General features: G+C 36.1%; 4 protein-coding genes across 4 annotated transcripts; 1 reads left to right on the top strand and 3 right to left on the bottom strand.

The window, feature by feature from the left end:
* Window positions 1-1881: 1881 nt before the first annotated feature.
* LOC113690419 (uncharacterized) lies at window positions 1882-5341 on the top strand. Its single transcript, XM_027208319.2, has 2 exons — window positions 1882-2464; window positions 3524-5341. Exons 1-2 carry the CDS (start codon window positions 2264-2266, stop codon window positions 5237-5239), a joined length of 1917 nt encoding a protein of 638 aa, XP_027064120.1. The 5' UTR covers window positions 1882-2263; the 3' UTR covers window positions 5240-5341.
* A 1236-nt stretch (window positions 5342-6577) lies between these two features.
* Window positions 6578-9290, bottom strand: LOC113690421 (uncharacterized). Its single transcript, XM_027208323.2, has 4 exons — window positions 9093-9290; window positions 8937-9007; window positions 7812-7898; window positions 6578-6878 (listed from the first exon to the last, which is right to left on the bottom strand). Exons 1-4 carry the CDS (start codon window positions 9220-9222, stop codon window positions 6855-6857), a joined length of 312 nt encoding a protein of 103 aa, XP_027064124.1. The 5' UTR covers window positions 9223-9290; the 3' UTR covers window positions 6578-6854.
* A 3140-nt stretch (window positions 9291-12430) lies between these two features.
* Window positions 12431-13639, bottom strand: LOC113690073 (syntaxin-124-like). The gene has a single exon (XM_027207890.2). It carries the CDS (start codon window positions 13439-13441, stop codon window positions 12521-12523), a length of 921 nt encoding a protein of 306 aa, XP_027063691.1. The 5' UTR covers window positions 13442-13639; the 3' UTR covers window positions 12431-12520.
* A 187-nt stretch (window positions 13640-13826) lies between these two features.
* Window positions 13827-18127, bottom strand: LOC113689496 (QWRF motif-containing protein 3-like). The gene is made up of 6 exons (XM_072050206.1): window positions 16818-18127; window positions 15583-15702; window positions 15335-15451; window positions 15147-15236; window positions 14955-15062; window positions 13827-14617 (listed from the first exon to the last, which is right to left on the bottom strand). The coding sequence occupies exons 1-6, from the start codon at window positions 18054-18056 to the stop codon at window positions 14522-14524; spliced, it is 1770 nt and encodes a 589-aa protein (XP_071906307.1). The 5' UTR covers window positions 18057-18127; the 3' UTR covers window positions 13827-14521.
* Window positions 18128-18463: the final 336 nt, after the last annotated feature.

The raw sequence follows: 18463 nt of genomic DNA, 5'->3' as shown, positions 1-18463 counted from the left end.
TTTAACTAAAATAAAAAGTCCAAGACCAAAGCATGAAATGTTAAATAATTTTATGACCATTTTTGCGACTTGCTCGCCGGCCAAAAGAGAGAAGAAAATGTTCTTTAAATGATGTAAATGCATTTGGAGGTGTGAAGGTGTAGAAGTCACACCCTGAACACCATCAGAAGGGCTTAAATCTTAAATCTTAATTTACATCGATCGACCGATCATGGATCACGTTTTCTTGTTGATGCCTCATAAGGGTTTAGAGTAAAAGACACACAATATCGCGCTTTTTCACATATCTCTATACAGAAATCACGCTCATCATATCTATACTGTTCCCTAAACTTAAAAAGGTTAATTTGCTACACCAGACGTCAAATTTTTACAACTATTCTCAATCACATAATTATGACATAATTCAGCTACAACCCTCCTAAATTCCATACTTTTAGTTTATGTCCTTTCGTGGATTTGGCCAAAATTTTGGACTTATGAGGCTTCTAATTAAACAAACCGTAAAAACAAATTCTTGTATGTTTCATGGTATAGCCATGCAAATTTAGAGCAGAAAATGTGGTTAATTAACAAGAGTGGAGATTGATTAATGCAGAGATAAAAACTGTCATACTAAAAGGAGATTCAGTAATGCTTCTACCACAGCTACAAGACTTTGGTTTTCTTGATTGTGGTCTTCCCCATAAGTATAACTCACATGGGACAGGATTTAAGAACTTGGGCTTGGCAGTGAAGCAAGGCTTTCACGCCTTTTTCCAGTTGTTAATCCAAATACTATAGAATTCATTGAAGTCAAAACCCTTTTGTTCTTTGCTCCACAAAAAAAGAGAAAAAAAAAAAGAGGAGGGCTTGTTCTTTAAGCTAATTGTTCTTTTTCCTGTGATTTGTATTCATCTACACATTTTGCATCTACCAAAAATTATTTCCATTACTTTTTCTTGATTTTTTTTTTGGTCAATTGAATTATCGTTTCTTGGGCTGTCAATATCCTCCATTTTGAACTCAACACAAAAGAACTACAACCCTACGCATGGAAAAAAGCTAGAATAGTTGCTTGTGCGTTAAAAAGGGAAAACAAAAAGCCATTAAGTATAGTTGGCCACAATGATTTAACTCTTTTCCAAGTAAAGAATCCTTTAATAGGTAGTAGTGTTTTGTGGAATAATGAAAAGATGCTAGGCAGGTTGTATATGGACAATCTGATGTTAAAAAATAAAAAATCAGAGTTCATTGTATTGGAAAAAGTAAAGAGAATGAACCCTTTGTTCTTTTGGTAAACATGTGAACTCAGGGGGGCATCTTCACCGCCTCTAATTTCTCCATTTGGATTAGTCAAATCATTCCCAATAGTATTTTGCTTGTATCGCAAAAATATTTTTTAATTAATTTTTTATTTCATATATATCAAATCACAAAAAGTATTATAGTAGTTAATCCAAATAATAACTCAAATAATCTACTATCAGGCACTCACATTAGTATTATATTAGTATGTACTCAAAATATTACTTGCAAACTCTAACACATTTGAATAGGTAAAATTTCATGATACACCAGCAAAAACTTGCATTTCATGATAAATTTCATTTTTTGTGTCATAACGTACGCAGATTTTCCGAGTGCAAAAACGTAGAAATTAACAACCCATTTAAGTGTTTTTTAGCGCCTTGTCTCCTAAATTGCTACTAGTGTAGAACTAGTATAGAAAGATTTGTTCATTATTATTAAGAAAAGAATTAAGGATTGTGCTAGTCTTAAATAGGAAAAGTGATTTTTGGCTAAAAGTAACCTTAACAGGTAGAACTCACATGTTCGTGTGCATGCCTAATTAACAGTTAGAAAAGTGCTAGTTTAAATTTAATCAAAGTTTAAGCCCTGAACTGAAAAAACAAAAAAAGAAAAGAAAAGATTTTTTTTTTCTTTTGATCACTCTTTGCGATGGGCAGTCTTTGACTCATTTGCAAAACACTCCTCGAAAGCAACAACCAAAGTTGCATAAAAGTCTCCATCATCTAAGCCTTTGGACACAATTCCCATGCACCTTCTTCATTCTTGTTAACTCCGCTACAATGTGTATGGAGAGAGAAGAAAGCAGTTTGAAGGTCCAGTTTAGATGACTAAACCAACAAGAAAGCTGTGATTGAAAAGAAAAGCACAACACGTAAGAGATTACTACCAAAGAGAGAGGACTTCTGATTCTATCACTTTCATGCTTCACTTCTGAGGTTAGATTGCAGTCCTAGGAAGAGTGATTAAGGGAATGGGGGGACTGATGAAGGCGAATCATCATGGACATGGTGGTAGCAATAGAGGGAAGCCTTATGGCTTAATGCTTCTGATAGCATTTGGAGCTGCCATTATTGGAGTTATGGTGGTGCACAAGTTCAGAGAGAGACGAATTTTCAACATTCTTGTCACAGAAAAAGACCGTGAACTCACAACTCTTCAGCTTCTACTGCAGGTTCAAGCTCCTCATCTCTTCCTTAATTATAGTCTATACATCTCTTCCTGAAGTTCTTGCATGAATGAAGTACACAGAATTGTTGGTTGCAGCATGCTTATAACTGATATCTGTACAATTCACTGGAGGATTTTCTCTCTTCAATCATCTTCTTCTACCATTGATGTGCTATTCTTCTTACATTAGACTGCTATTTCTTCCAATAGACTACACTAAAGTTTCTTTTCTTCCTAGCATTCTATAGAAAAGTATAGTCAGGATTATCTGCAATCATTTCTGAAATCACTGAGTTTAAACAGATTCAAGACCTGACTGGCTTTGAATCTTTTGACACATGCCCTAGCACTAGAACAAAAAAGGCGCAGCTATTGTAATATTCTTTGAGCATTGTTGGGAGTAGATTAGGCCTCCCTTCTTATCCCAAGAAACTATGTTATTGCTTTGCATGAAACCACCACTGTAAAGAGGACATATGACAACGTACCAGCTAGTGAGTCAAAGGTAGTTAGAGAGCACGAGGTGAAAAACTCCCAAGCGACTAAGGTTAGATTGGAAATTTTATAGTAGGAAATATTGGCTTTTTGAGAAGCATCATTACAGTATACCTGCAATTTTCGATTTCAAGGAACTTCACACTCAATTTCTACATAGTCTTGGCCAGAAGTGATGATGGATATCAATTTTTCGTTCCTACTAATTTTAGCTAAATGAATCTCAAGTAAATCCGATTCCAAATTATGGTTCTAAAGATGCAAGTGATTTCTGATTTAATTCCCAAAGTTAAACTTCCAATTAACAAATTATGGAGGAGATGAGTTTTAAGTTTCCAATGTTCAGGGAGATACAAACATCCAATGATTCACCGTCTAAATTAGAAAACATTTGCAATTCTATGCAAATAATGGTATGCAGGATATGTTCTAACAACTCATGCCCTACAATCTGGAATATGAAACATTTCCAAATACAGTGATGTTAGTAATGCATATGGAATAACTAATATTTGCTTTGGAGGCAATATCTCTGTGCTAAGACCATGCCCTATGCACTATTTTTCAGAAGGAAAGAGACCATGCCAGACAAACTAAATTGAAACTTGAAGAGATGAAAGCCAAAGTAAATACTCTTCGAACTCAAAAAAGGGGACTTGACGGTAAAATCATGGAGATGCGATCTACAATCTCTTCCCTTAGAGAAGAACAAAGGACAATTGAGTTGGCACTCGAGGAAAAGCAAAATGAGATCAAACTAATCAGAGGAAGAGAGACATATGTCAGCAATGATAACCCTCAACTTAAAGCCCTATCACAGATGGCAAAGCAGAAAGAATCGGGAGTTGAAGAGTTGAAGAACCACCTTGAAGCTCCTGTCAGGGTCTGGTCAGTGAGCACAGACGATCCATCAAATGCATCTATAAATCTGCAAACCAAGACAAGTTTGACAGAAAGGGATCAAGCAAATGCTAATGATGGAAAGCAAGTTAGTGCCATGATGAATGAATCCACAAACCATGATGTTGCAGACAGCTCAGCAGAACAAGCAGAGAGCGGCAGAAGCAAAACTGTGATCAGTGAAAATGAAGAGCAAACAACACCAAGTGAAGATGGAATGGAGAATGGAGAAACTAATGTTGCAAGCAGAGAAGAGATTGGAGAACAGAGTCATAAAGTGGATGATTCAGAAGAAAGTATGTCGGAAAATAGAAGCACCCCTGCTGGGGAAAGAACTGATAGAGATGCAGGTAAGAACATCAATACTAAGTCTCAAAGTGCGGAAGCTTTAGTAATGCCAGAAAATAATGACATTGCAAGGACTGAGGCTGTTGGGAACCAAGATGCTGAAGTGCAAAGGGCCTCAGATGATATGAATGAAATGCAAACTACTCAGAGTAACGTGCTTCAAACATCAGGGGATGGTCTTGCAGGGAAAATAGTTAATGCCCAAGGTGCTGAAAATCAAGACGCTGTGATTACTTACAAGGGCGGAATGAAGTTAGAAGTGCCAGACCAACCCCAGATTTGGCAAAATAGGCTGGAAAGAGATCGCTATTTAAAGAAGACTAAAAGAAAATGGCTGAATAAAATACATAGAAGTAAAGGAAGCACAGGGAACTCCGTCAGCAAAGAAGTTGCAGTCATAAATGAGAACTTGACTGTGGTAACTGAATCCAGTTCAGTGTATCATGATAAAAAGATATCTGATGATCTTCAAACGGGTGAAAATTCAAAAATGGAGGCCAATGAAAATTTTCTAGAGCATGGTGAACTGCAAGAGGATTTGGACCCGAAAAAAGCAGAAAACAACACAGAAGAGGGTAAGGATGGGCCAAAAGGCATTCGGTTGCTAAAGCAAGAAAAACATCAAGAAGATAGAAATATTACCACTCATCTGATGGCAGAAAAATGGCAGACACTAAATAATACAAGCATAAGCACTGAACTTGAAAACATTCCCTTGGAGGACACACCAACAAGCACAACCATCCACATTGAGGAAGCAACATCCTCAGAAGCCAAACATCAGAAACAACCATATCTGGAAGAATCAGAGAAACAAGCCGTAGAGCTCCATCGACCGGAAGAGAGAATAGATGCTCATAAAGATGAGGTTTCAGAACAAACAGAGACTGGTAGCAATGACAAAGAACTAGACAATCCTGAGATGGAGAATTTTAAAGAGACTGAATCAGAAAGTGATGCTTCCAGAGAATCCTCATCAGATTTTGTAACAGATGGAGAATCGAACTCTGACAGATCTAACGAGCCTGAGTATTAGTAGGTGCATATAGACGGTCGATGTTTATTGGATACAATTAGAGCTTTACAAACGATACTTCCATGGCTGCATTTGGGGAATTTTATTGCTTTATCTTTTGAAGGACTTCTTCATTATTTATACCCATACATATGAGATCTAAGTTGAAGAATTGTAAGTATACCAAAAGCTAATGAAGATGACAGACTTCCAGAAGAAAGTAGAGGCAGATAAACAAATTGCAGCCTTGATTAGCTAATTTTACAACCAGGTAAAAAAGTCTTAAAATGAAGTAAGTTGCACGTTCCGAAGCTTAATGTCAATATCACTCTGGACCTAGAATTGGTATTTTCTGTTTCTTAGTTCCCTTTGCTAACAGTCAAAGCAAACCTTATGTAGCTACAATAGCCAACTTATCAAACTATCTACATAGCCATTACAAAACAAGTCTTATCAAGCTGGCGGTTGCATCTGTTTATCAAAATACTGCACTATTCCACTAGGCCTTTTTGTCAGGTAAGCTAGGCAAATTTACCAGAGAGCACGTCAGATTGTGACGTTTTCTCCAAGTTTATGCCCTTTTAAACGTTAGATATACTCATTTAGAAATTGTTCTTTTCCTTTCCTTTTCCAGTAAAGTTAACATGATTGTGCACCAGATGTCAAACAGAAGAAGGCGATGAAAATGAGACATTTCATTGGAGTCTAACGGTCCTTATGGTCATTTCCATGTCTCATTGACCATTTCACTGGATACATGCTGCATGCAAGTGTTTCAACTGTTAGATCTGTTAATCTTATATAACAGAAGAATTGAACATAGAAGAATTGAACATTAACCGCCTGTAACTTCGAGGTTGTTATTTTTTTTCTGTTTACTCAATAGGTTTTAAGTAGCTAAAAAATGGGGTGAGGAGATATTAACCTCGAACTTGAAGGGGACTAGTGCAACTGTGCAAGTCAAGAGAGTACAGTAAAAACCTTCCCTTAAGAGAAAAACCTTATCTAATGTCCAACCTAATTCTTGGGGTGTAAAGAAGGAGAAAAGGTTAGATAAAGTTAGCAAAGAATTCAGACAAAATCATAAGAAAAATAGTTGAAATTGATGAGATCAATCGTCAAATACAAGTCTAACAAGTGACAACCATAATAGGTTACAGATTATCACTTCTGATGAGTTTACCCCCAACGACAATGATAGAATCACCCCGCACATGATTAGGATCCAAAAACCTTATCAATTTCCACCTGCAGCTTCAACATACATATTTGGAAAAGTAAAATAAGAGCATTTGAAATTGAAGCTTATGGAGGAAGTTTGGCTGTGCACCAAGACGTTATTGAGAAAACATTCTGGTGTAGAAGCAAAAACTTCAGCTGTATAAATTGTTTCTAACAGGCAACGTAAAACATGCTTAGAATGCCAAGATCCAAATGCCTAATAACTGACTAGTTAGTTTCCCAGCAATAGATGTCATTCACACATATTACATCGCATTCTTGTCTTAGAACTTATTCAATGAACAGGGATCAAGAGAACTTCCCAATTCAGTGAGAAAGGAAACTGGAAATGTAAAGTGCATATGTGAAAGGAAACCTCTGACATCTAACATTATGGGTTTTGGGTGTCTTCGGCCTACTTTGAAGCTTCGACTACATTCTGCAAAAATAAGATTAAAATAAGAAATCAGCCATCAGATTTTGCAAAATATCAAGTAAATTCATGTCATAGCAGCATAAGATACAAATAACGACAATGTAAACTAAAAATTTGGGCAGATCGTGTTCCAAACTAGCCATCAGATTTTGAGTTTCATACATCTGTAGTTGCATGTCATTGTTAAAATAGAGTCATCTGCTTCCACTTACATCGATATTGTGCCTTCCGCCTTTATTATAAATTCATCCTTTTCTCAAGTGGCAGGGTGGAGGATTTAGAGTTTCTTGTCACAAAGCTTTTTTCTTGGTTTTTCTCTTTCTATGATATGGGAATTCTTTTCTCAAGTGGCAGGGTGGAGGATTTAGAGTTTCTTGTCACAAAGCTTTTTTCTTGGTTTTTTCTCTTTCTATGATATGGGAATACAGAAATCCCCAGTAAAAAGTTCCTTAACAGGGCCCAATACTGTACTATATACTTCAAACAGGTGTGACTGAGAAAAAGACATCTGAGATTAAAAAGACTAAGTCGAATTTATGTTTTATAAAAACTAACACCAAGTTTTGTCATTTACAGTATCAGCAATTTTATGAATGCAAAAGCAGAAAACTACTCAATTTTAGACATTTTGATCCACACAAATGCTTGAAATGTTTTGCTTTTCCAATCTGGATATAAACATGAAATCTGCAAAATGCTCCAGTGAAAAACCTTCCTGTGCTACTGACACTGGAAAAGAGGCATTTGATATTAGCCTTTCATTGATACTTCTTCAAACAATGACAAACATATTAAGTACTGTTTCCTAAAGCAGAAAGTAAACAGTAATACATGTATATAAGTGTTAAAACCAGTTTTATTTGAGGATAAATTTAACAACTAGCAAATTTCTAAATACATGACAAAAATCAAACTTGAAAAGCAAGAGAAGATTACCCCTTCCTCCTTCTTTTTGCCTCCAGTGGCAAACTTGTAAGCCGTGGTGAAAAGCAAACCCCAGCCAGTCCAACAAATAATCACAAGCTGCAATACATGACACGTAGTGAGCAAAATTCCAATCTTCTCCACTTCAAGAATTCATAGCACCATCAAGTTGCAATTATACATTAAAATAATACTTTGGAAAGGATAACAGGACCATGAATATATCCTAGAGAAGACATCTTCGCAGTTTCAAGTAAGATTATTGTATTAATCAATGCCTAGAACTCAATAAAGGGATAAGAAATTCATGCCTTTAGGCACATAGACCTATTCAATCTAACCAACATGCAAAAACAGGAATAAAGTACTAACTTTTGCCTGGTCCAAATAAATGCTAGGCAAATTACCTTCTGAAGCGACGGGAAACCTACTCCTACAACCATTCTACAGTACTGTAGTTTAATCAATGTTGTAGTTTTTAGTTACCCAACACCCATATTTCCATTTCAATCCATTATTACAGTTTCAAACCTTACCTAAAGTAGCAATATAAATGAGCCCAATTGAGCCAAGTAATACAATATTCAAGCCTGGTTTGCATTGTAAGGTTAAAATTGTCTATCCCAGCTTGAGTCGCTTGATTTATCCATATATAAATTTCAAATCTTATGCTTATCAACCAAACTCGAGCCTAACTTCAAAAGCTAAGGTAAAGTAATTAGCATGGGTAATCTGAACAATTAACATCAAGGGTAAACAGCCCAAAAAAAGGCCAGCTTTTTTGTGATTATAGATCAAAAGAAAAAGAAAACTAGGATCAACGCTTCTCAGATATCATAGAATTAGTTAGAATGGTATCTTAATCTCACTAATAACAGTCAAAATAATCCCAAAAAATTCAAATCAGAAAAGTAATTAGTATTGCTAATCTGAATAATTAACATTAAGAATAAACAGCCCAAAAAAAAGGCCAACCTTTTGGGAATACAAGGTCAAAAGAAAAAGAAAACTAGGATTAACCCTCATCAGATTATGATAGCATCAGTTAGAATGGTACCTTAATCTCACAAATAAAAGTACAAATGATCCCACAAGATTCAAATTAGAAACATACATAAATAAACAAAGAGAACTTACATGCTCTTCTTTCCACTTAGACGGACTCATTGGATCTTTCCAAAAGTTCACCTTCGCAGGTCCATGATGATCTACAAGATTAAATTTTTAAACGATTGTCAGATTTCAAGGCTGGAAATCGATTTGAAAAGTATAATGTAGGTTTGAAGTTGGTACCGGCGGCGGCGGCGAGGCCACGGCGGTGGACGAGAGAAGCCGCTTGCGAGGCCGAGCTGGGAGGAGAAGCGAACCGAGTTGTCAGGATTGCCGCTCGTCGAGCCGCCATTGAAGCTATTGAAGACGCCATTTTTGGATAGAGGTTTTAGCTCAGTCGAAGTGATGAATCAAAGAATGGCTTTGGAAATGATCAAAACGACAATTCTTTATAAGAACGCAGTTGATGACCAAGCATTAGAAACAAAAATTCTTGGGTTAATATAACTTTGGGCCCCCGAATTTTGGGAATAGTCACATTTTACTACCATCAACTTTAGAGATACACACTTTATTCTCATAAAAACTAGTCGAAGTTAGAAATATAAAAAAAAGTGAGTGTAATGACACACTTGGCTTTTATTTATGAAATTATCTATAGTTTACTAGTATTTTCTTTCTTTTTTTTGGCTAAAAGATATACATCTTCTGTATATTATCTATTATACAAAAATATCAAATTGATAAGAGCTCAGAAAAGCTTATTCTTGTTCAAAATTTTCCTATTGAATTAATCATTTATATATATACTTTGTTCAATTTATTAAATTTTAAATTAGACAAAGGGATAAATAACACAGTAATAATAATAAACACAAATAGCAAAATTTTGAAAGAAAAAGGAAATAATGATATTTTATTTTTTAAAAATAGTTGTTTATTATTTTAGTTTATGTAAACTATTAAAATAATATTATTATTATATTTTATTGGTCAAATTAATCAAATATTAAATTCTTAATTGAAATTGTTAAAAATGATTGATATGCGTTTTTTCTAATGTATAGGAGAAAAATAGAGATTAAATTAAACTGCATTTTTTTGGGGGAAAAACCGATAATAGTAAACTAAATAATTTCAGCAACAAAAGGGCAATTATGCCATAACACACTTGTCTTTTATGGGGTTTAAGATTTTCAAGATGGCTATTCTTCACATGAGGAGGGGAAGGTGATATATATCTTTTTATCGTTGTGTGTTGTTAAAAAAAAAAAGGTTGAGAGAATTAAAGTGTGACTACTCCCAAAATTTATCGGGGCAAAACGTGATTAACCCAAAATTCTATATTGCCCAGTATGTCTTTTTTTTTTTTTTTTTTTTTGAAGCAAATATTTCTATTTGCCCTCACAAGTTGACAATTACTATTTTGGCATAGTGTACTTTCTTTCTTTTTCTTTTTTCTTCTTTTCTGAAATTCTTTTAAAATCCACAGAATAAGGTGAAAAAAAGAAATTGGGCTTGTAAATAGAAAATCCGACTTAGACTTCGAATACTAACCAAGTGATACATTTCAATGTTTTATTAGGTGTCATTTTCTCAGAGAATTGATTGATTCAACATCATGGACACGACAAATTCGGTAATCTTTTGAATAAGAAAATGAAGGCCTAAGAACTGAACATATCTTATGTTGAAGCAGAAATTGAATGTTGTGCGTGGAATGCTCTAACTATAAGCCACGAATATAGCAATGGTTATTTCGCTAATTTCATTGTATGAGTCGGTCAAATTCAGTTTTTACATTGTCGATATAATCCTTGTAAAAATCATGTATTGTTCCTCTCTAGGAGCAAGTTGCCACTTGATCTTAGTAGTTACAAATGCAAATCATGGAATTGTTCCCATGAGAGATTAAAAGAGAATGATACGTGATCGAAGAGAAAAAGAAATATTTACCCATCACAAATTCACATTTAACGCTGCATGATGGAAGGGTCAAAGATAATGTATTATGTTTACCTATTACAAGTTCATGTTTAAAGCTGAATGATAGATTGTGCCAAAGAATTATCACGTACACTATGTGTAGTTGGCGACAATATTACACGGTACATTAATATCAACTGTCGATTAAAAGTTATAAGTATTTTAATGATCATTTGTTATTTAGTATTCATTAGATAAGGAATGACTCACTATCATTATTTAGCGATGGATGATTGATACTAATACAACATGTATATATAAAACGTAATACACATGATCTATTCAATCGTACACATAAAATATTCCCATTTCATTGCGAGCCCCCCGATTATACAATGTGCAGGGAGAAAGGACTTGCAATTTCTTGAACCTAGCCTTGCAATTGTTTGAAGCTTAGATAATCTGTGGGGAGCTTGGTGATGGCCTTAGAGGATGAGAGGGTTAGTCTTTTTTTTTTTTCCCAGAAACGATAAAAAGTTTTTATTTCTACTAATAAAGAACATTACAATATATGAGCAAGGGGTCAAGTTTGGATTTTACAAAAGTGTATTGAGGCACTGAGGATCAAAGAACTCCTCGTCAAAGTGAACGTGCATTGCTTTCTTACTCAGTTTATCACTGAGCCTATTAATACTACCATTACCAGGATGACTATCAAATGAGCATGTCCTAAACATTGAGCTAAGATCTTTTATGTACTCTAGGTGGGCTGGCATACGTATATTGCTTGAGGCTTGACAGTTTATCAGCTTTAAAAACTGAGTGCATGGTGTCTGAATCTTTATGTGCCGCCAGCCTCGTTCTTTTATCTTGCACAGTGCCAGTTGTATAGCCACAAAATTGTCGGGTACGACAGGATCTAGGAATTATACGGGATCGCTTGATTCTGCAGTACAGATCGTAAGTTCGGTTTGTGTTAATTTTTTTTTAATCGACATAGATTTGTCAAAAGTATACACAATTCGAGCAAAGGCTCGGATGCGCTATATGTTCGTGCATTTAGCACAGTAGGTTGGGGTTGACCAATTTTACATCATGATAATTGCTCAACGCATGAGCACTAAGATAATATCTGAGATCATTCTTGTTTCCATCATTTAGACAAAAGGAGCATTTATAAAACAAAGTACTCAGCTCTTGAATGTCAGAAAAGGGACAAAATGCAGAACATTAGTTTGCTTGTATTGCTTACTCAGAGATGAATCATGAAATCAGTCCCATAATAGTTGTGAATTCCACTTCTTTTTGCTAGTTATGAAAGTTTTGATTGTTTGATATTCCTCTAGTCTTTCATTTGAAGAATATAAAAGAGAAGAATTGTATGGCCTAGTTCACGCATTGACTCCAATGAACACATCAAATCCTACTCTGAGTTATATTATATTTGACTGCTTTACTTCATCCGCTACAACTACGCATTGTGGCAGGTCCAGTTTGGCAGATCAAAGGATGAGCTTGTGCCAATAGATGGAAATTATTTAGTGCAAGAAACTGAAGGTATTCTACTTGATATCCACTATCTAATGAGTAAAGAGAAAAGGTGACAAAAGAAAGGAAAGGTTTACAAGGGAGAACAATGCCAGAAGTATCCTGAATTACAAAACCCGAGCCTGTTTTCATAATCTGAAACACCAACAGCCTCTCTTTTTTGGGGGGTTGCGGGGAAGGCCTGAAGATTAGTTTTTCTACATATTCATCAACAAAAAATTTGACCAAAGTGGAAAGAGAACAACGAGGATGAGAACAATTCCAAGACCAATGGCAATGCATGTACATTTTCTTGAGTTTTTCTGGTATTCCCTAGCGTCCTGAAGTTGTTCAGTGCCTCGCCTAACGAATGAACTAGCATGTGCTACATGACTTTCAATGTCATTCAGCTGTTGCCCTTGTGCTTCAACAAGCGCAGCCATGTCCAAGAAAATCTGGTGGAGTTCAATCAAATTCTTTTCAATCTCCTTGACAGAATCATGCCTTTCTTGGATCTCAGAAATTGTATCCAGAATCTGGCCTCTTCCTTGTTCCTGAATTGCCTTCTGAAGGAATGTCTCACTTTCACCGCTTGAAATCAAATTCTCAATGAGATCATCGTTAGCTTTCTCCCCTGTTACCGTAAAATATCTTCTTCCTACTGTTTCTTTGTACTCAGCATTCATTTTAGCCCTCAACCCTTGAAAATCATCCATCAAATCCTTCAGCTTTTTGCCTAAGCCGCTGACAACAGAAGTTCTAGTCCTATCAGTAGAGGACCCTGGACCGCATCCTGGAACCTTTCGATTAGCTTGATTAGACCTATCGAGAGCCTCAAGCTTTCCTTTAATAATCTTTACTCGTTTTAGAACCTGACAGACATCTGAGTCCATCCTAGACCTGAGCTCTTTCATGGTTTTTGCGTTGTGTACCGTTTTGCTCTCTTCATTTGATTCTTGCAATCTCTTGTAGAGTTTCTCGACATCTTCCATGTCTTTCTTGACATTCTCTACATCGTCAAAAAATTTATTGAGATTACTATCATCATTTCCAGACGGGCCACCAGCCTCAAGATCGTCAATGACCTGACGTTTGATGTCCTGATATTTTTTAAAGGAATGGGAGAATAGATCATTCATCTTGACTACTCTCTGGGCACAATTCCTCCTCTCTTTGCCAAATTAGGTTCTCCTGTGAAAGCAGGATTTCCACACAGGGAGGATTTGCCTTGTCCTAACCTTCTCTCTTCTCTCCCTAGGTAAGCATGTAATCGCCAATGGCTATTTTCATACTCATGAAAAGTTGAGGGAAGAAGAGAAGGTGACAAAAGCAAAGCCTTCATTAAGAAACAATTTTGATTCATTGTTTGGAAAGAATAGATGATTATTATTAGAGGTATGTAGTAGTTATCAAAGCTCAACCAAAGTAACATGTGGACTGACGTTAAAAGTGGAGAAAGTTACTCATTAAATTTGCCTCAGACACTTGGACAATGACTCTGAGAAATTGTCCCAAGAATTAGGATTGACCTGGTCCACTTGTAAATTTATATTTAAACCTATAAATAGAAGGCTAATTAGGTAATACAAGTTCAATCTGGGATCAAGAAGTCATTAGCATTAAAATGAATGTTGGAAGTAAAATGATCATTAGCAGGCCAGCCAAAAGATTGTGATGGATTTAGCGTTTGCAACCAATTGGTTAGCAGAAAATGAATAGGAAATCTGAGATTTCTTCATTTGCTATAGAGCAAATGAGGAACTTCTGAAAATTCCTTTTATTCATTACATTGGACACGCGACTCGCTGAATCTTTCAGTCTTGTAACTATGCACCCAATTGCTTCCTTGCCTCTGGAAAAACTACTTTAGAACATGAACAGAGAAATAAAAGGAAAAGTGAAAAATGGAGAATAACAATTAGCATAACCAAGCAACCAGGCCACCAAGAAACTTGGACAAAGAATGAAAAATAAACAATGTAGGAATAACCTGTTGACTCCAAACTCCATGCCAAACTCTCAAAGTTTCGATTTGGGGATGTTCTATGCTGCAAGTATCAAGATTTCCAAAGCTCCTATCATAACATCGATCATTCCGACTGACTGGAGCATGCGTCTCTATTACTTTCTTGAGTTATGTTTCCTAACGCTAACTTTGGGAATCCAGAAACTTTTCTGTTCAGTTATACGTGCCTGAACAAAAACAAGAAACGTGAAACTTATGTATGGATTTCAGAATTTGCTCGGTGCTGAGGCTGCTGTTCTGCTTGTAATTTTAGTTGCATGAGAGTACATTTTAAACTTGTTTCTTGAACCTGACGTATGAAACCAGAAAAACACTGATCAGAGGAAAATTATCGTAACATAAACAGAAATAGGTGATGCTCTTCTCATGCATTTAGCAAGTGTAAGATAACTGCCTACTTAATTCGTTTCAAATGACTATATGCCAAAATCTTTCAATGTATTTTGCTGATATCACTATTTATCCTATATTATGTATGTTGGCACACGTATTTGAAATATAAAGAGAACTTGTTTTGGTCATAGTAAAAAAAAAAAAAAGCAAGAGCAGACTAACTATGTTTGGCAAAAAATAGCTTTATTTGTCAATAAAAAGCATAGTCAGATTTCAATGCGTTATACTCTTACCTCTAAGGCAGAAATGAACTTGAAAAGCTCCAAGCACTCTTCCAACAACAACTTTTCTTGTGTAACTATCTCTGCTAGCTCTCTACACGCTGTTGCTGTCTTGTCAGCCTGCAACATTTGCAACTAAAACTAAGTATATATGGAGGAAAGGGACAAAAGAAATTTTTTATAACCGATTAAATCTTTGTATACCATAGCTGGAAACTTAGAATTTGTCAACTTGATTGATGAAGTGAGATCTGATGCAGCTCGAAGAACCATAGAGAGTGATTGTGGTTCCATCTGCGGCACAGTGTTTGGTTATTTTTGTTATTGTTGTTTTTATCCCTTCCATAAACAATGCAAGTTTCTCAAAAAGTTAGCTCAGCTCATCAACCTACCTTTGCCCCTTCAACAAGGGGTACCTTACAAACAGCAGACTGCAAACAATCTTTGGTCACATTTACTGCTGATTTATGTTGCCTCTCCATAGAACCCCATGCTTCCAGTGACTTGATCTGCACTTATAGTTCACCATATAAGCATTACTTACACTTCTATCTAAGTGCATGAGAGATCTAGTCAATACTGGCTATTGTTAGAAAATTTTAAAAGAAGTGAGCAAGAGTAGCAATGCATTTTTACACACTTGAGATTGAAGAACGTAATTTAGTTTCATCTCTTGTTTCTCTCTCTCTAGCCGCAATTTCTTCTGCCTGACAGAGTGTTGCAACTTTGCTATACCATTCCAAGCATATATTAAGTTGCTCTGCAAAATCAAAACGGCACTCATCAGTAACTTTAAGTTGAATGTCAACCAATCTAACAAGAACACTTTCGAGGGAAAAGTCACTAATAAACTACACCTATCAATAAAACAGACATAAAATGCTATAATGAACTGCACATATCAAGAACACTTTCTCATTTCGTTTGCCATTTAATATCAATAAAACAGCCATAAAATGCTATAAATTTGGTCTGATGTGCAACTAAAAGTAATATGTTTTCTAGAATATGTTGATTCCAATATCTAAGTGAACACTCAAAAGTGAACTTAATACATGACAAATTGTCTGACTGCTGATCTATTAGGTTACTTCTAACTTCAAGTACATCATCAACAACATTCAACCTGATCTCTTAGAAGCAAAACTAAAGTAAGACTTCTGTTGCTCAGTCAAGGCTCTCTGAAATTTGATCAAAAGAATGAAGTTCCTTTTACCCCAAAATGGTGCAAAAATACCAATACCCCAGGAAAAGAATGATGCTCAAGGATATTTTTGCACTGTAAAAAGAACACTTGTGATGGAGGGTATCTGAGGACAAATTGGATCCATTTTTTTGGTAAACGTTTTTGACATCTGTTGATCTCTCAAGGATTATTTGCATAAGAACTACCAGTTACATCTTCTGCAAAGTAAATATAGAGTTCTTTGATGCCTCCATGAAAGAAATGGCAATGGTGCAGGAACAGGATAAGTGTTTTGATCTGTATACATGATCAGTCGAATTATCTGCTTTGTCATCTAAAACAAATTGGCCATGATCATACATTTTTACAAGGATTTTATCAAAATCAGCAAAACTTTTTCCCTCAAAGGGAAGATAAAACAATATTTTTGGCAAACTGCACTCTTCTCTTAAAGAAAGAAATAGAATAGAGATATAAAAGACGCATATAATCTGATGCAATATTGGCTCTACCTAAAAGACGCGAGAACCTCTGTCAGGTCCAAACAACCACCCAATGCAGGGGTTGATATTACTTCTAAAGCAATATTTCTCCTCTTGTCCGAAATGATATCAGATTGTATCCAATTTAAGCACACATACTCCAACATTACTGAGCTACTAAATTGTTGGAAAAGCAATTATACAAACCTCAGATTGTTTAGTGATCTTTGAGTTGACAACCTCAGCTCTGGCATTTGCATACCTCCACTGCACCAACCTACTATGAAACATACGTAATTGATGAACACTCTCCCCTATGCCTAATCCAAGAGGTGATGAGACACCTGGAGAGTGTTTCTTTCCCTTCAACAATTCAAGACCCATGGTAAGCAGATTTCCAACTCCCTTAACTTTTGAAGGACTAGTAGGAGGCTTCATATTCGACATTGTCTTCCCCTTGTTTTCTTCAGACCCTGCAGGTGAGCCAGATCTCAAAGGTGATGTTCCCAATTTCGATGTTTCACTGCCATAAGCCTTCAGTGAATTGGACCTCTTCATTGCATTCTTCAAAGTAAATATTTTGGGCGAATTGTCTCCTGATACAGGCTTCTGAACTGTACCAGAATCTGAACTCCATCTACGAGACCTTAACGATGAATCTTGCAAATACTTTGATGGGATTTCGAGTCCATACATTCTTGAACTCACAGTTGGTGCCATATAGGACGCTGGGAAGCTTTTTCCAGTAACTGCAGAATCAAAACTCGTGCCCGAATGCATTTCACTCTGATCAGACTCTGAGTCCACCACCATATCAGCCAAGTAATCAGATCTTCGTCTTCTAAGCGCAGTTTCATCTACTGAAAGCCTTCCAGGGGCTATATTATCATCAGACACGTTAGGTGATTTTGATGATGAGGGTGAATTCGATGATTTTCGAGAAAACTTAAACTTCCCTGTATAACGCATTGATGCACCAAAAAGAGGCTTATGATTCTCTTTACAAATCTTGTTTTCATTCTCAAATCTTTTAAACTCTGTACAGCTTCTCTGCCTACTCAGAAACGATGGATTATTTGATTTCTCTGGGTTCTTACGCTGCGCAAGGTCAATTAGTCTCTCATTTCCAATGCATTCAGCAAGAGTGCCATTCTTGGACTTTGAAGGTTGTGTTGAAGTTGTAGATGATGGTGAAGATGACGGCCAAAGCCCCCGCATAAACCCTGTACTATCCAAGTTGCTCTTCTTTCGAGTATCCGTAGGTGATCTACCGGGCTTTTGTCGAAGAGTAGAAGGACTATGATTTGGAGAATTAACCACATTTTCCACTGATGGAGTTGAACTTGGTGATGACAGAAATCTTGAGCTGACTTCACGAGACTTGGCCTTCCTATGCCTCAACCGTTGGTGATCAAGAACCAATGGTTCTCCTTCTTGACTAGGCATTTTGATCAGAAAACACGCACAACACACAGTAGACAAAGAGAGGGAATTGAAGAATGGTTAAAGTTTGAGAAATATTTGGGATTCTGGGGGCTTTCCACATGGATGTTGTTGGTCACGTTGCCAAAGAAAAGAGCCGATAGGTAAAACAACCACTTGAAAAGTGGCGGCAATTTAGATGTAGTCCAGCCGGCTTCAACAGGAGTCTTCTTGGTAAATGGCTGTGAAATTAACTTCAATGACATTGTTCTTTTATTTTTATTTTTTGTTTTATTAACTTTGGTTTATTGGCAATTGGAATTTTTAGCCGCTAATATTCTTCAACTTCTTTTCTACAAAGCTATTGACTATTTACAATATCTTACCAGGATTAATCTTCTATATTATTATTGAATGCATAACAATAACAA

This window comes from Coffea arabica, chromosome 5c, assembly GCF_036785885.1.
Source record: "Coffea arabica cultivar ET-39 chromosome 5c, Coffea Arabica ET-39 HiFi, whole genome shotgun sequence".
Lineage (NCBI taxonomy): Eukaryota > Viridiplantae > Streptophyta > Magnoliopsida > Gentianales > Rubiaceae > Coffea > Coffea arabica.
The sequence above is the reverse complement of the archived record's forward strand: the minus strand, read 5'-3'. Positions and strand labels throughout refer to the sequence as shown.